This window comes from Vigna radiata, chromosome 8 (assembly GCF_000741045.1).
Source record: "Vigna radiata var. radiata cultivar VC1973A chromosome 8, Vradiata_ver6, whole genome shotgun sequence".
Lineage (NCBI taxonomy): Eukaryota > Viridiplantae > Streptophyta > Magnoliopsida > Fabales > Fabaceae > Vigna > Vigna radiata.
In genome coordinates, this window is record NC_028358.1 from 6,486,946 (window position 1) to 6,505,200 (window position 18,255).

Consider the following 18,255-nt stretch of genomic DNA (forward strand, 5'->3'; position numbering starts at 1 on the left):
TTTTCCTTTCACAAAGTGTGTATTTATAGGCACATATTGTAATATTATGACAATCTTGTCTTAATTGAGAATTAATTGACAATGGACAAAATAGGAAAAGAAATAGTCTTGATTGTAAGAAAAAATAAATCAAATAATATTCAAGACATTGATTGTAATTATTGTCAGACAATATAATTCAAATTATTACCATATTAAAGTAATATTTTAAAAACATTCTAAAGTGACATGTCCTATATTACGGAAGATTATTTTATTATTTTCTTTTTCCTTTTTTTTTACCCACCATTAATTATTATTCTCTTATTATTTAATTTTGATTATTTTTTTTTTCAGACGAAATTTGGTGTTGACAATATGGTTGTGGACATATATGGTATTATTGTTAAGGAATTTCAAGGAATTTTTTTGTAGTGATAACTTTAGAGTATGTGTATATAAGATTCGGATATATAAACATTCTGCTAATAATTGAATTCATGTAAAAAAGAATGGTTAAGCAGAGATAATGACAAGAAATTCTACTCACTAGAGTTATATTTAGTTTTAAATATTAAACTTAGTTTTAAATATTAAACTTGAGTTATATTTAGTTTTAAATATTAAACTTGTAAGTAAGTAATAGAATAATAAATAACTTTGTGGAAAAATATATTGAAGTGAGGTGGGTTTGATATAAGTAATTATTTAATACTTTTGTGAAACGTCAATTAGGTATTTTGGATGATTCTGGCACTCAACAATTGTATTTTATGATTTTTTATATAAATTGAATTTTGATTTTGATTAAATTAATCAATTATCTTTTATTATAATGAATTATTTATTAATTATATCAATTATTTAAATTTATAATCAATTATAATAATGTTCTTTTTATTAATTCTCAACTTGCGCAAATAATCAACTAATACAAAATCTAATAGATTATGTTTCTTAGAATCACTAACTCTTTCACATTTTCCTTTGCAACCATGTGAATCACTATTCACATTTTCTTTTACTATTAGCACTTGCATCTATCATTGCATGTGTGTTTGTCCCTAATAAGAGAGCAATTAGGCAGAGAGTTGACAGCTGAAGTCTTTAATGCAAAGCTTACGTTTATCCAAAGAAATTCAGAAAGTGACAATAATTTATTATTTTATATCAATGTTACTTTTATTACTAATTAACTTATTATTTCATTATATGCAAGTCTCGTTAATAGTTAATTGTCTTTAAATTCAAGGACTACATGTTATGTGGTTATGTTCATTAAAGTGAAAACTTAACAATAAAATGGAAAACTTAAAAAGGTAAATTTTAATTAGAGTATGATTAGTACTAATTTTTTAAGCGGAATGATTGAAGCAAGATTGATGCAATATGTTTTCCTTAAGGTTAGCGATTTGTTTTAGATGCATAAACTAATAAGTGAATATTTATAAACTTTTGTATACTTTTATCTTATGTGTTCTCACCTGTAATAAACTAAAGAATTAATTTCAATGAGAGTCGTCTTTATTGGGAGTATTATTGAATCTTGGACAAAAATAATATACAATATACACATATACATGCATTAACATTTTAGAATAAATTAAAATTTGTTTTTAGTGTTAACATATTTTAGTTATTTCAGGAATCTATCCAATTTGTCAAAAATCATACGACAACAACGTGCAACATATCTCCTACAAATATATAGTACTTAGGTTTATTTTTTATTTATAATATTAAATTCTTTAAGGGTCAAAATAAAATTTATTGAAATTTCTGATAGACCTTTTGTCAAAATAAAATTTATTTTCTCATAGTGCACCTTAATAAAAATATCTATTTTAAAGTTATAAGTGTTTTAACATGCCACAAATGGAAAATTGTCACAAATACAAATTGATATCTAGTATTTGATAGGCTTAATACTGTTTTTGGTCTCTAGTTTGTGTTAAGATATGTTAAATATTCTATTAAAGGATATTAGGCGATCAAATATTGTGTTAGTTATAATTTAGATATTATTTAATTTGTGCATATTTGTGCACCTGTCATTCCTTTAATCGATGAAGAATTATAGGATCCTTATATGTATATATATGGTACTATACTCTTTGAAATAATACATCAGAATTATTCTTTAAACCTTTTATTGTGGTATCAAGAGCCAAACACTGATATCCTCTACAATATAGGAATTAGTGCTTTTTTTCATTGAATATTTCTGATGGGTTCTTCCGATGACAATCAATCGGAGAAACATAATTCTGGAACTTCCACTGCTTCCAAGAGTTATATTTCTACTGCTGCCGGATTTGTGAGTCAGGTCTATCTAACTCTGCTCTTAATCTTTTTGTTGTTACTAAGGGTAGTGATTGGATAATTGATTCAGGTGCTATTGATCATATGACTTGTTATCCTCATATGTTTACTAGTTTTTCCTCTAATTGTTCTAAAAATGTTATTATTAATGCCAATGGGGTCTCATCTCCTATTGAAGGTATAGGTACTATATCCCTCTCACCTTCCTTATCAATTTCTGATGTTTTATTTGTTCCTACATTAAACTGTAATCTTATCTCCGTCAGCAAGTTAACCAAATCACATTCTTGTGTTGCCTTGTTTTACCCAACTCATTGTCTTCTTCAGAACATCCATTCCAAGGAGAAGATTGCCAGTGGTAGAGAGAGTGAAGGACTGTATTATCTGGAAAATGTCTCACAACAAAACCATAAAAGAAGATTGACTTGTCTTGCGAATGATCACATACAAGATAAAAACAAAAAAGAAATTTGGTTGTGGCATAAACGGTTGGGACATCCTTCATTTGGTTATTTAAAATAATTATTTCCATCACTATTTCATAAATGCAATATTTCTGATTTTTTTTTTGTGAAACTTGTGTTTTGGCAAAAAAATCATCGTGTTGTGTTTCCTTTAAGCAATAACAAAACTGATTTTCCTTTTTCATTAATTCATAGAGATGTTTGGGGTCCTGCCCCGCAATCTACACATAATGGAAAAAAATGGTTTATCAGTTTTGTTGATGATTGTACTCGAGTAACTTGGGTATATTTGCTTAAACATAAAAGTGATGTGTGTGATGTGGTTCGTTCATTCTATCATATGATTGTTACACAATTTAACACATCTATTAAGGTTATTCGATCAGACAATGGAGGTGAATATTTTAAGACTGAATTAATAGAGTTCATAAACTCTAAAGGCATCTTGCATCAAACTACATGTCCTTATTCACCACAACAAAATGGAGTGGCTGAGAGAAAAAATAGACATATATTAGTGGTGACTAGATCACTTTTGATAGATGGTAGTGTCTCATCTCATTTATGGGGTGAGGCTGTGAGCTCTGCCGTTTATTTAATTAATCGAACCCCTTCAAGTGTGCTTAACTATCAATGGCCTTTTGATGTGTTGCCTGATCATTGTATCCTTCCTCCCATAGTTTATTTACCACCTCATATTTTTGGATGTGTTATATATGTTCACTTACACCCACATCAACGTACAAAGCTCGAAGAACGAGCGATCAAACGTGTTTTGTTTGGGTATGGAACAACTCAAAAAGGTTATCGTGCTTACCATCCACCACCAAAGAAATTTTATATTTCTATGGATGTGACATTTAATGAGCATGAATTTTTTTATGTTGATTCCGCACTTCAGGGAGGCAATGAAAGTGAAGTGCATAATGATGATGTTAGTATGTTTGATTATATATTATCGTGTGAGGATCATTCTACAGCAAGTGAGCCAATCNTAAATATGGACACTTCTTTTCTGGATAATACAATGTCTTCTGATCATAACCAATTGNCTCAATCTTCTCCACAGGTTCAGCTTGACTCTTTAGAGGTACCTTCCGATCCTATCTCTGATAATACTAATTTAGATGAAATTGATTCTTGTCTGCCTGAAACCACCAGCACACCAAACACTAAGTCTACTACTGTTCAATATAATCTTCCACCTCGTTCTAACCGTGGTCAACCTCCAGTTAAATATGAACCAGACCTCCAAGCCAAAGTTAAATATCCCATTAGTAAATATGTGTCATCTCACAGGTTATCTCAATCATACGCATCATTTGTATCTCAATTATCTTCAAATTCTATTCCTAGTAATGTACAGGAAGCTTTGGCAGATCCTAGATGGACCGCAGCAATAGTTGAGGAGATGGCGGCTTTAGAGAAAAACAACACTTGGGATCTTGTATCCTTACCAAGAGGGAAGAAAACTTGGGCTGCAAATGGGTTTTTACAATTAAGCATAAAGCTGATGGAACTATTGAAAGGTATAAAGCACGACTTGTGGCTAAAGGTTACACTCAATCTTATGATGTAGATTACCAAGAGACGTTTGCACCGGTAGCCAAGCTCAATACTGTGAGAATACTTTTGTCGTTAGCTACAAACCAAGATTGGCCTCTTCTACAATTTGATGTGAAAAATGCTTTCCTACATGGAGAAATTTCAGAAGAAATTTATATGGATTCTCCACCAGGCATGATAGATTCAAATGGAATGAATGTTTGCAAATTAAAGAAGGCTCTATATGGATTAAAACAATCCCCAAGAGCATGGTTTGGAAGGTTTACCAAGTCTACAAAGGCTTTTGGCTATAGAGCAAGTAACTCTGATTACACCTTATATTTTAAGAGAGGAAAAGGAAAAATTACAGCTTTGATTATATATGTAGATGACATGATTGTTATAGGAAATGATCAAGATGAGATTTCTAGTTTACAACGATACCTTTCATCTGAATTTGAGATGAAACAACTTGGAAACCTCAAATATTTTTTGGGTATTGAAGTAGCTAGATCAAAACATGGTATTTTTCTATGCCAAAGAAAATATACTATTGATTTACTATCAGAAATTGGGCTGCTTGGGAGTAAACCAGCTGATACACCAATTGAACAAAATCATAAACTCTTTCAATGCTCAAATTCAGAAAGCATGGACAGAGGAAGATACCAAAGGCTGGTAGGAAAATTAATTTATTTGTGCCATACACGTCCAGATATCACCTATGCAATGAATGTTGTTAGTCAATTTATGCATGACCCACGAAAGCTTCATGTGGATGTTGTTGAAAGAATTTTGAGATATTTGAAGTCTGCTCCTGGAAAAGGAATTTTGTTCTCAAATAATGGAAACTTAAAGGTAGAAGGGTACACTGATGCAGATTGGGCAAGTTCAAAAGATGATAAAAGATCTACCTCTGGATACTTTACTTTTGTAGGAGGGAATCTTATAACTTGGAGGAGTAAAAAACAACCTGTAGTAGCAAGATCTAGTGCTGAAGCAGAATTCAGAGGCATGACACTAGGTGTATGTGAACTTTTGTGGATTAAAAATGTNNTATCAGATTTGGGATTTAAACCAAATGAAGCTATGAGTTTGTACTGTGACAATACTTCGGCTATTGCAATTGCTCATAATCTTGTTCAACATGATAGAACAAAGCATGTGGAGATTGATAGACATTTCATCAAAGAGAAGATTGAAGCTGGAATAATTTCCTTTCCTTTTATAAGATCAGAGTTACAGTTGGTTGATGTTCTCACCAAAGGAGTGTTAAGAAGATTGTTTTATGAGTCTCTATTCAAGTTGGGAATGTGTGATATCCATGCACCAACTTGAGCGGGGGTGTTAAGATATGCTAAATATTCTATTAAAGGATATTAGGTAATCAAATTTTGTGTTAGTTATAATTTAGATATTATTTTAATTTGTGCAGATTTGTGCACCTGACATTCCTTTAATAGATGAAGAATTATGGGATCCTTATATGTATATATATGGTAGTCTACTCTTTGAAATAATACATCAGAATTATTCTTTAAACCTTTTATTAAATTGGGAGGTTGTGTTCAAAATGGTCCTACCTTTTTTTTCGCATAACAATTGATCCCACCTTTTGAAAAACCAGTTCAAGTTACTTCTTTTTTGTAACAGCGTCAATTATCTAACAGTGTTGTCTCATACGTGGCACGATGAGTAGTATATCGTGTTAATTTTGAATTTAAAAATAAAAAAATTGTTGACACGTTATGAAAACAATATTATACAAAATATATTTATGAATAGAGGTGACATGACCACACTCATTATGAAATTCATAATTTTTTTTCGTTTCTTTATCCAGTAAGTGGACAAGTTGGAAGAATCATATATTGTTTTACAACAAACACTAACAAAAGCCTGCAAAATATGAATAACATATACAATAGAACTTTCGTATATAAGATCCAAAAGTTACATTCACTTGGATTGATGAGATGTTTCAACAAACTCATCTATAAAAGGATCTAGTTAGTTTGTTGATGAAAGATCTCGGAGAACACATGTAAGCAAATTCTTTTACAAACTTCAAATTTGTACTATTTTTTTCTTTTTAAACTTTCTCCTTTTACTGACACTTTACAAATTCTTTATCAGGAAGAATTTCCAACTCACAAGTCAGATCGGAGCAAGAATCATTGCCTCCTGATGATGCATGACAAGAAAATACCGATGATGATGACATCATTGGGACATAGTGTTGTGTAGACGTCGTCAGTGGAAAAAAAAGGATGATTATATGGAATATGACAACTTGCTACCAGTTACACTACTGGAATAGGTACATTGAAGCACCAACCATCTATATCCAGTAGTGGTGACTAAGGTTATGATGATCTAAGATAGCAATTATAAGCTCGTGACCAAGCTTATGATAATCTCAAACAATGATTTGAGAATCTCCAAATTTGGTCATAAGATTCTTGCCTCCACATCGTCCTACCAACTATGCTTCCAATGCAGCCCACCCTAGTCCAGCTACCTCCCAAGCAACATCAAAAGAAGAACAAAATAATTATGATGACTATGCTGATTATTAGGACCTTTGTTAGTTTATGTACATTTACTTTAAGACGTCTATGTTTGTATTAATGACATTATAATTATGTTTTCAATGATACGGATTTCATTGTCATTACATTGGTTTACTAACGTTTGGGCATTCTTTGGTTTTGATTGCTTTTGATTATGTCTAGGTTCAATGTGGTGGGTAACAAATGCTGCTCATTCCGCGTGAACCTATTACGCCATTTATCGATAGATAATCGAAAAATATATTCGTCGATAATTATCGACGGCCAACATATGTCGATAATTACGGGTGGATATAGTCGTCGGTAATTACCGGCTGATATAGATGGATTGCAACTCGTCGATAATCTGTCAAAAAAACTTGAATTATTGACAAAATTTGGACTTTACCTACTAGATACATCCGTTGATAATTTCAATTTTTTTTAATAATGATAGTGAAGTGACCATAATATCTATATAAACACAAATATGAATTTTTTTACTATAATACGAAGAAGTAAACTTTAAATATAATTTAAAATTTTAAAATTATCTTGTAAAATAAGATTTGTACTAATTAATATATATATATATATATATATATATATATATATATATATATTAACATATGAATTTTCATCAAAAAATTGACTTAATACTACTTAAACTTTTGAAATTACTAACAGAAATAAATTTTTCAGTAAATTTGAATTATTGATGGATTCTTAAAATTATAATTACTAATGGATATGTTTGTCGGTAATGCATATTTCATTTACTTACAGAAAAATCGGTCAGTAAATCCATCGATAATACATATTATATTTATTTCGAGAAATATTCGTCGGTAAATATGTCGGTGATATATTATATTTATCGACGAAAATATTTGTTGGTAAATTCGTCGGTAATACATATTTTATTTACCGACAGAAAGATTCGTCGATAAATCTGTCAGTAAAAAGACTGACACATTTCCCACTCACTCCTTCCCTCTTTTCGTAAACCGCACATTATTTTTTTTCTCTCTATCTCCTTCCAGACCTATTTCTCTTGTCGTTTCACATCCTAAAACCCCATTTTTCCTCTATTTTCAAAACCATCTTCATCTTATTTTCTCTCTTGTGCATCTTTTCCATTTTCCTCATCTCAACTTAAATTAACGTAACTATACGCCCCTTTGACGTGCCTCTCTCTTCATTGAGCCAAGTCATCATCTCTATCACCACCTACGTCGTCAAGCTTAGGGTCTTCCACTTTATCTTCTTCTTCTCTAGCACGTGTAAGGAGGGATAATGTCTTTATCTTCCTCTTTCATGCAAGGGCACATCCAAGCCAGATGCACTGCTACCATGCCATGCATTGCTACCGTGCCACACACTGCCATCACTGTGCATCGTTTCTGGACAATGATATATTTAAAGCTAATCAAATCCCCTTATTCTATTTTCTATGTTTTCTCTCTTTTTGATTTGTGTGTATGGTGAAGTAATCTATTAAGTTGGCTATAATTTTATGTAGGTTATATAATTGTGTGAATTTGTATAAAATTGTTGTGATGGTGAAACAAAGCAAAGCGAGATAATGAATAAAAGCGGGATGATGAAATTTTGTGTGTGAAATTGTATGAATTTGTATGACATTCGTTTTTAATGTCTTCATTTTTGTGGATCAAAAGAAGGGGAGAGAGGAAGAAGATGAACCAAATTGTAGTATTTATCGACAAATTTACTGACGGATTTTTTCGTAGATAACTATCGACAAATTTTTATGTATTTACTAACAAAAATATTCGTCGCTAGTTATTGACGAATATAAAAATCCGTTGGTAAATATTACCGACTGCATTATTATCGATGAATTTTGGTCTGTAAGTAATCCATCGGAAATCTTGATGAATTTTTTACGTTTCTGACAGATTTTGTCATCAGTAATACCTATTTTTCTTGTAGTGTAAGATAAAATTTGCACTCACTTATAGGTTATGAAATTGTCTTATCTTTAGTCGATGTAGAACTTCTAACACACTTTCTTCATATCGAGGTATACATATCTCAAGTATGAGACTAAACATATGTAAATGATAGTAAGGTGTGAGAGACTCGAATTTTGACCTCATAAACATACAAAACAAACAAAAGAAATTTATCATTTTCTTAAAGTTGATGTATAATTATTTAAAGATAACTTTTGGAGAATGTGGGAACTTGATGTTAATTATAAATTTTGTTAAATCTTTAAAAAGACAAGAAGAAAATTCAACTGAATGAAAATAAGCTCTTTAGATTGAAAAAAATCTCTAAATTTAAGTATTACATTAAGTAACTACATTTGAACTTTTAATAAGCTTATGAACAACTTTCTTGTTATAATTCAACTGTAAATAAAAACACAAAAAAAAATATAGAAAATATAGAAGGAACTAAGGACTACCTAATTAGGGTTACTAAAAAAAAGTTATAATAAAAGAAAAATGCAAAGCAACTTCATGATTTCATGCAATTAAGAAAGGGGTCGTACAACTTAAATGTGTCATCATTGAGCTTGGTTCTACCCTTCTTACAAAGACCATGTAAACCTATAGGCTGTTGCAATTATTCAAGATTTTTTCTTCTGTTGCAATTATTCAAGATATTTTCTTCTATATCCTCATAAGTTCTAACTGCACTTCCATAATTTTCAAAATCACTATTTGACTTTCTTTAAAATGATTTGTTTTGAAAATCTTCTAAAACGTTATTTCTGGAATAGAACTTTTAGAACAGAATTTTCAGAAAAAGAATTTGAAAAGCATAAAATACATTCAAGAACAAGCGTTATTTCTGAAACAGATTTAACACATGAAATATTTTCTGAATGAGTTTTTCATAACACATAAAGTGCATTGCATAATAAGATCTCTCTTCTTCTTCTTCTTCCGGTAATAACAGTGATGGTGCAGTGAGAGATGTTATTTAATTTTTTTGGTTAACCAGGAGTGCGGTTAGTAATGATCGAGTGCAGGAAGAAAAAGCCTCATTCAACCCCTTAGGAATAGGCATGGTGATCTTGGGGCCTGGGCAATCATGGGCCGGTGACCCAACAAATTTTGAATAGCCAATCTCAACATGGGACCAGTTTATATGTATGTAATGTTTTTAGTTTGGATAATGTTTGTTTTCTTGCCAGCCTTGCCTTCATCTATTACTATATTAGTTAACATAAAGAGAGTCGTAATAATTTCGTTGCTTAATTTTTAAATATAATTTTTTATAATATTATTGATAGCTATTGAGCAACTTTGCTTCAATTTTTATTGTAAACAAAAAAATAATAATATTAATAGCATAATAAAAAATACATATTAAAATATTAATACAAATAAATTTAATCATTTTTAAGAAGTAAATTTAATTGCACACTAACAAATTTTTATCATCCTATATGAAACTTATGTCTTTTATAACTGTATATCTTTATGTTACGTATTAATACACTTATGTAAGGTCTACTAATTAATAAACGTTTAGTATAAATGATAAATAATTAAATGTAGTTAAAATATTAAAAAAAAAAAACAAAAACAAACGGATATAACATAAGTCATTTTTAAATTTTTATTTTAATTCAATAAACTTAGAAACCAATCTCTAATAAATTATTATTAAAAATTCAAGAATAAATTTAAGTTTTACATTGAATAGAGATAAATGAAACTCCCATTTAGATGAATGAAAAAGCTTTGTTTTTTAGCTTGCTAATATTATACATGCATGGCATGCAGCCCTAGAGAAGCGGAAATCTGAAAACATTGGCGTAGTTTTCTCTTGACCAGACATGCGAGAGCAACCATGTATAAAGAAAGCAAAGAAAGCGAATATTGAAGTTGATAATTGAATTTAGGTTGTTGAAAATCTTGCAGAAAAAGAGTATGGTGATCTCAAAGAAAACAATAGCTGGCATGTTGATCTGCTTGGTGATTACGATGGCGTGTGTTAAAAGGGCTGAAACTCTGACAGAGTGTGCCAAACAATGCATGCCTGTGTGTCTGAAAGAGAAGGGTGCTACCATTGCTGTCTGTGGCCCAGCTTGTGAGAAGTATTGTCAACAAATTGCTGGGAATAGCAGACTCAGAAAAAAACAACCATAGTGTCTGTTCTTCATATCCATAATCTTTCTTATCCTTTTCTTGCTCTATAAATTTTTCAACAACACAACTCTCAAATTCATGGAACCATTGAAAATGATTTTTCCCAACCATTGCTGTCTGTCTAACTTTAAGGATATTGTTAGGGAAACAAAAATTAGGGTAGACATATATACCTGGTTAGGGTTCTGTGAAATTGAAACTGTATATATATGTTTATACTTGGTTCTATTTTTAACTGTAAATCATGTAATTAAACATTTTTAATATTTTGTTTAAAAATAATTCATTCCAGATCGCTACTTTTTTCAATAAATGGTTGAATTTTAATTCAATCAAAAACTATAATGGTGATTATTTTTTAACAACATTTTTAAGCATTTAAGGTAAGTAAAACAATTAATTTTTTTAATATACTTTAATATATATTTTTTTTTGCATTTATTTTAATTTCTTTGAAAAACTTAAACTGTATTCTAGTAATACTTTCAATATGTTATAATTTTGTAAGTTGACTCAATTAATCATGAATTAATGAGTTATATATTTTAATTTATTTTGTATACCTTTTATAATATAATAAAAATGAATTGATTTGATTCATTATTTTATATTTCATTAAAAGTTATTATAAAATTAGTAATTATAAATAGTTTCAAAAATAAATAAATTAAGCATTTAAACCATTTAAATATTATTGAACAACAATCTAATATTAAAAAAAAATTAAATTATCAATTTACTAACAAAGGATTATACTTAAAGATTTTGAAAAAAAAAATAGTAAAAACTTTAAATTTGATAACCATTGTATTGATTTAAAAGTACATTTGTCTTTAAATTTTAATATTTTGAGGAAGTTTCTTTTCTTGATTTGAATTGAATTGATGTTTGGATTAACTATTTTTGTTATTGTTTGATGTCTTTTATTTTAATTGGAAGATCTATAAACACATTATTTGCACACATCCACCATTTATGTATATTTGTATGTAATAAAAAGTTAAATTCGAGGTCAAATTCTCTTTTGTAGTGTTATAGGTAATGTTTCTTATTTTTCTTGGATTAAGTTAGAGAAAACATCATATAACTATGATAATTCCTTTTTACGTTATGGTTATTGAATTTAACATGAATTGCCTATTCCATTATGATCATCCTAAAGACTATATAGGTTTTTTCATGTGTTGGAGTGTCAAAGCAGCATTGGAACAAACGTATAAAAATTTAAATTATAACTTTACATATTATATATCCAAAATATAAATATAAACCTTAAAAGTCCTAATTTTTATTTTAATCCTCACACATTAATAATAAATTCAAATTGAAAAGCACTTACTTGACTAAAATTTAGACCAATTTAAATCTTATACAAGAACAATTTATAGAAATTAATTTCGAAAATCTTACTTCATCAACTTCAAAATAACATGAGATATTAAACAAATAACATCAAATATTACACCTGATTTTATTCGGAAGGCTAAGAAATTTCTAAATCATTTTTCAACTCAAAATCCTAATTTAAGAGTTATTTATGTCTCAGATTTAACTTCCACGAAAAATCTATGGAGTAATATATTTGTAATTAAAAGAAATTTTTCAACACAAATTTCAAAATATACATTGGAGTGTGCTTTTGTCCGACAAAAATTTTGAAATTATCAGACTATAGAACATTTGACATAAGTGTCTATTTCGAATCTTTGTGAGCAACTTCATCTTTCTCACTTTCTCTTTGCAACTTCACCAAACTTGTTTCTCTCTTCATTGATGATCCAAAGGTTGGTCTTTCATCTTTGTGAGTGATTTTGCAATTTTTCCAATTAAATTATGATTTAGCTTTCTTGATTAAGGTCAGTGGTATAAATCTCCATTCTATTTTTTAAATTAATGATGTAATTGTTTAAATTATATAAAACAGGGACAACCTTCCTCCTTATATAGTAAATATTATTTTTTGTGTAATTCTTTTTTAGATTGGATGTTTTTATTAAAATTATACTTTAAAATTATATTATATTAAAAAAATGTATAATTCAAACTTTATTTAAGTAAATATTAAAAGAAAAAAATTTAAAATATACGTCAGACCAAACTAAGTCTGACGTAAAAGGAAACATTTTTTATGATAATAATTTACCTAATAAAGCATAAAAGAGTTACAATAGAGGACCACAGATTATATATTAAATATTAAATCAGTAATCAAATAAAATCCACTAGTGATATAACGTGATACCTAACATTATACTCTTTTCGTTCTTTCATTTTTAATCTAGTCATGAAACTTAATATTAAATCAAGTTGCTCAATCTTCATCAAAATATTAGAGATTTAAAAAGAAAACAAATTTTCTAAATTTATAGAGACTAAAAATATATTTAAATCTAATATATATATATATATATATATATATATATATATAATATTAAAAAAATTATTGAACATAAAAATAATATGCTAACTATTACTAATGTTAAGAAACAAAACAAATACTAAGAAAACAAATTAACCAAATTTTTATATGAATTAAGGTAAAATAAAATTATATTTTCTAGAACTTAAAATATATTTAAATCAATTTTGAATAAGGTTGAAAAATGGTTTTTAATAAAATAACTACAGAAATTTATATATACAGTGTAATATTTTATGTTAGTTTTTAAGTATACTTTTTGTTATCATAAAAAGTATTTTTTTTATGTATGTAAAATATTTTGCGATGGGGTGAAAACTTAGAAATTTAAGTGTTAGAGGAGATAGGTGTATTAAAATAATGAGATCGAGAAATTTATTTTAAAATAATCTTATAATATAAATAGAATTTTATTAAACTCGTCTCATTACTCTAAAACATAGTCTATCTCTCTAAACTCTTTTCCCTTCGCTCTTTCTGACTTCTCTCTAATCTTTCTCACTTTTGGGCTACTCGTTTGACGATCAAGACGTACCCAGACGATCACTGCGTCAAGGGCTACAAATCCGACCGATTAATTGGGTAAGCAAGTAAGTGGAAAACCTTATTCTTGGTACCTAGGGTTCATGAATTTTTGTAAAACGGTTCTGTTTTACATGAATCAAGAGTCTTTCTTAATTGATTTCTAGTTGGTTGTGGTTCTAAGGTTGTTCTTCCATCATCAATTGATGGATTGTAGGTTTTCTTAGAATTTCCTTGCGGTGCAAGCAACTGTGGGAGTAATTCTTGAGTGGTGCAGTTGTATAGAGGTAAAGGAAGCTAGAAGTTCTTTATTTTGTTTTCAAATTACTTAGGTAGGTTTAGAGAAGGTGACGTTTGAATTGTTCAAGTTGAAATCATGCTTTGTATTATGTGAGTATGACGAAATGTAATAAATTATAAGTGTGAATGCATGAATTGATATTTTGGACGGTTTGAGTGATGATTTGATCTGTTTTGGTAATAGGAAGGGGTTAAAAATCTGTGGTGAGGTTTGTTTAGTCATGAATTGTGATAGTTTTCTTTGTAGTAAGTCATTTTGATGAAATGAGATAGTAAAAATGAGTATATGAGGTTAGATGCTCAATTGGCCTATTGGAGCAGCTTGGGTAAGTCAAATGTGACTTGCTTGAGTCCTTAAATTGGTCAAAAATGTGTCCAAAGTGGTAGATTTGATTTTGGGTCTATAAGTTGTGATTTTAGAGGTTTTGAAGTAGGAATTGTGTCATAAACACTTTAGAATGATGGTAGGAAGGTTTATAAACATTTAGTCAAGTCTAATTAAGTATATAACACAATTTAGGAGGGTTAGAAGTTGGGAAAAATAGTTAGAATTGGTAAACTTGGGTTGAGTTGCATAATTCTGCAAAATTTGTGTTGTAGAATTATGCAGATTCGCTGAGTGAATGGATTCGCACAACGAGTGGTCATGGCGAGTTGCTCTCTGTTTGAGCAATTCGCACGACGAGTAGGTGCATTGTGCGAATGGTTGTGAGGTTTGATCTCTGTCTAACGATTCGCACAGCGAATCATTTCGCTGAGTTCCTGGTTGTGACCTAGGGTCACTGCCAAATTTATTCGAATAGCAAAAGGAGGCACACAACAAGTGTTTGGGGGGTTTGGGCCACTGTCTAAACTTTTGCGTAACAAATTTAAGGCGTTGTGTGAGGTGTTGAGGTCTGGTATCACTGCAAGTTTATTCGCATAGCGAGATGGGTCGTTGTGCGAGAAATATCTAGATTCCCTATGCGAGATTGTGCGCTGAGCGAATGGTCCAGGTTTTTAGTCCACTATTTTCTTCTTCCATTTTTGATAATATAATTGGACTATAGTGTTGAAATAGAGGATTATGTATGATGAATATTGTAATGTATTATGTTTTACTTATGAGGTGTGATTGGTGAACTTAACTCCATGACTTAGGGTGAGATTCGTGGAGGTAATTGTGTTTAAGGAGGTTGTTGTGTTGTGTAAATGTATGAAGCTTTGAAATGGTAAGTCTATTCCGACACTCTAATGATCATTCATCCTCAAGTAGAGAGGAATGATGCATGTTGTGAGAGTAGCGGGAGGTTCTTGTCTATAGGCTCAGAGTTTAGCCATAGACAGTGTATAAGGACTAACCTTGTATGACGTTGGAAAGTGTCAACTAAACTATACAAGTGCAAAGACTACCAATAGTTCGACATTTATACAAATTCGGATGAGTCGTGTTGAGTATAAGATGCATGGGTGATCAATGTACTTTGTATTGTTTTAAATTCAAGTTGATTGTGTTAAAGAATTGTATAAACATGAATATTTTTTTTATCTAGCTTACCCTTTTGTTTGTGATTGTGTTTTGTATGTACGAAATTCTTTCTTTTGCAATGATCATCTGGTGGGTGTGAGCAAAAGGAGATGAGACGTCTCTGGAATAGGCGATGGATGGTGAAGACATGTTGAATAACTAGGATTAGAATAGGCTTGTATATAGTTTTGGTTGGTACCTTCAATGTATTTAAAAGTTTTAAATTCTATGGTTATTTTGGGATATCTGTAAAATCTAATACTTTATATTAAAATTGGATAACTGTCATATCTTGTCGTAGATGTGATGACTCGTTTATATAATTTGATGTTATATTTTTGGAATGTCACAATGACCCTTGTATGGTTTTCTATTTTCATTTTTTGTAATTTGGTTTTTTTTCCTTTTAATAAATTTATTTTAGTTTCAGCCTTTTGTTTATGCTGCGTAAGTCTCTTTGAAAATAAATTATTGGACCAAACTTTAAATTCAAATAGTACAAAGACAAACTAAAAAATACCACATGGGTCAAAATGAAATAGCAAGAATAAAAAAAATAAAAAGAATTATAAGAACAATTAAAAAACAGTTTATCAAACTAAAAGCAATAATCTATAATAGAAACTAAAAACACATCATTTAACACTGTTTTAAAAACATTTTTAGCAATGCTGAATAATAATTATTTGATAAGAAATTTCTTGTCATGCGATCATTGGGGAGAATTTCTGAAACGGATAGGGATTGTTGAGTGTTTCATGTTTCCTTCCAACTTACGTAACTATACATTAATAATGCCAAAAGGAAAATAGAACAAAAAATTAAAGAGAATAAAGAAATAAGTAAATGACAACTTTAAAGACAGTCTGTATATGTTCCTGGATTAGGACCTTTAAATTTCTTATATCCACAAAACATATGTAACAACATTAGAATATAAACTTCCCTCAACAATAATTCAATCATACATTAATTCTCGATCAAATCATATTACATGTCCTTTTGTTTTCTTAGTATTTATGATTATCAAAACCAAAAAATATACTAAATCAACCAACTTCAGAGGTCTTTAGTATCATCTCCTTCTCTACATACATCCACTCACAATTATTATCTTCATTCATAAATTTTAGGTTAAATAAGTTTTCATACTAAAAATCTCATCCTATATAAAGTTTTTATTTCCAGACAATTTCAATTTAATTTTTTAAAATCAATACTTATTAAATACGTTATATATATAATATTCCAAAACAACATGAGCAATAAACAAATTTACTAAATGTTTTATATCAGAAACATTAAGGTTTTGTTTGAAGACATGAAATTTAATAAGAAGAATTTTGGAAAGAGGAGGAACTTATTGAGTTATGAGTGTTGAAGTATTGTGTGAAGGAAATCCCTATGTGCAAGGACCTATGACAGAGCTTGAAGGGAACAAGAAAAAGGGAGGATCCCAGGCATAAGAGAAGTTGACTGTGTCAAAACCCTTCATGGGATTTCCACTGATGAGGATACAGTTATCACCTTCCTTGGAAAGAATTGATGGGTCAATACTTTCTGAGCTTTGAAACCCTTTGCATGATAACTTTATCTGACTCTGTTGGCAAGAACAATTGTTGATCACAGTAACATTCCACTCTGGTTGCCCTCCTATTACTCTACCACTTCTTGCTGTGCCTATGTTGATGTTGTTCAAGGAACATTCGCAGGACCCTGATCAAAATTTTTACCAGAAATTATGCAGAAAACGGAAATTAATAGAAGATCATGGTGAAATTTCAAAAGGGTTGCCTTGGATGATAGAAAAATTAAAACTTTGGAGAAGTAACAGAGCATATACCTTTGATGATAAGGAAGTGGAAGATGATTAAAGTGAAGAACTTCAATGTTCTTCTTGATGTTTTCCTTGTTGTTGTCATGTCTGTGGTGATTCACTCTTATGGCTTTGGTTGTATGATTAAAAATGCCAAATGGTTCTCTCTATGTTTCAACTATTATAGAGCAAAGCAAATGGGTTGGGCCTAATTGGTCAAAATTGCTTTTGATGAAAAATGGAAGATTGAGTTGAAATTTTGAGTGTGGATTAAATATTTAGACATGTTAGTAGGGTTTTGATTAGGTGTTGGAAGGATTTAACTTGGAAGAGAAAATCCCTAAAAGTAGGGTCGTCATGGATTAGAATAGAATCAAAAGTTTCAATCTCAATCCAAATAATTAAATTCAAATTAAATCTAAATTTATACTTTCTAGAAAGAAATGATAGTTTATCTAATTTTAAATAAATGGATTGTAGTTTGAATATAAACTCATATTTTTTAAAAGATAAAATAGTTTGGATGTTTATAACTTTGTTTGATGTACATTTTAAGTTGATATATTTTTCGAAGTTTGTCTTAAATTTAAAATAATTATATATTATGAAAGAGAATTTTAGATTCAAATTTTAGTGGAGTGGTTCATATTTTCCAAATGTGTAACATTAATTAATTAATAATAAATTAACTATATTTTT

General features: G+C 29.6%; 1 protein-coding gene across 1 annotated transcript; it reads right to left on the reverse strand.

The window, feature by feature from the left end:
• Positions 1 to 16,613: 16,613 nt before the first annotated feature.
• LOC106771452 lies at positions 16,614 to 17,850 on the reverse strand. The gene is made up of 2 exons (XM_014657433.2): positions 17,584 to 17,850; positions 16,614 to 17,456 (listed from the first exon to the last, which is right to left on the reverse strand). Exons 1-2 carry the CDS (start codon positions 17,660 to 17,662, stop codon positions 17,143 to 17,145), a joined length of 393 nt encoding a protein of 130 aa, XP_014512919.1. The 5' UTR covers positions 17,663 to 17,850; the 3' UTR covers positions 16,614 to 17,142.
• Between the last annotated feature and the right edge of the window lie 405 nt (positions 17,851 to 18,255).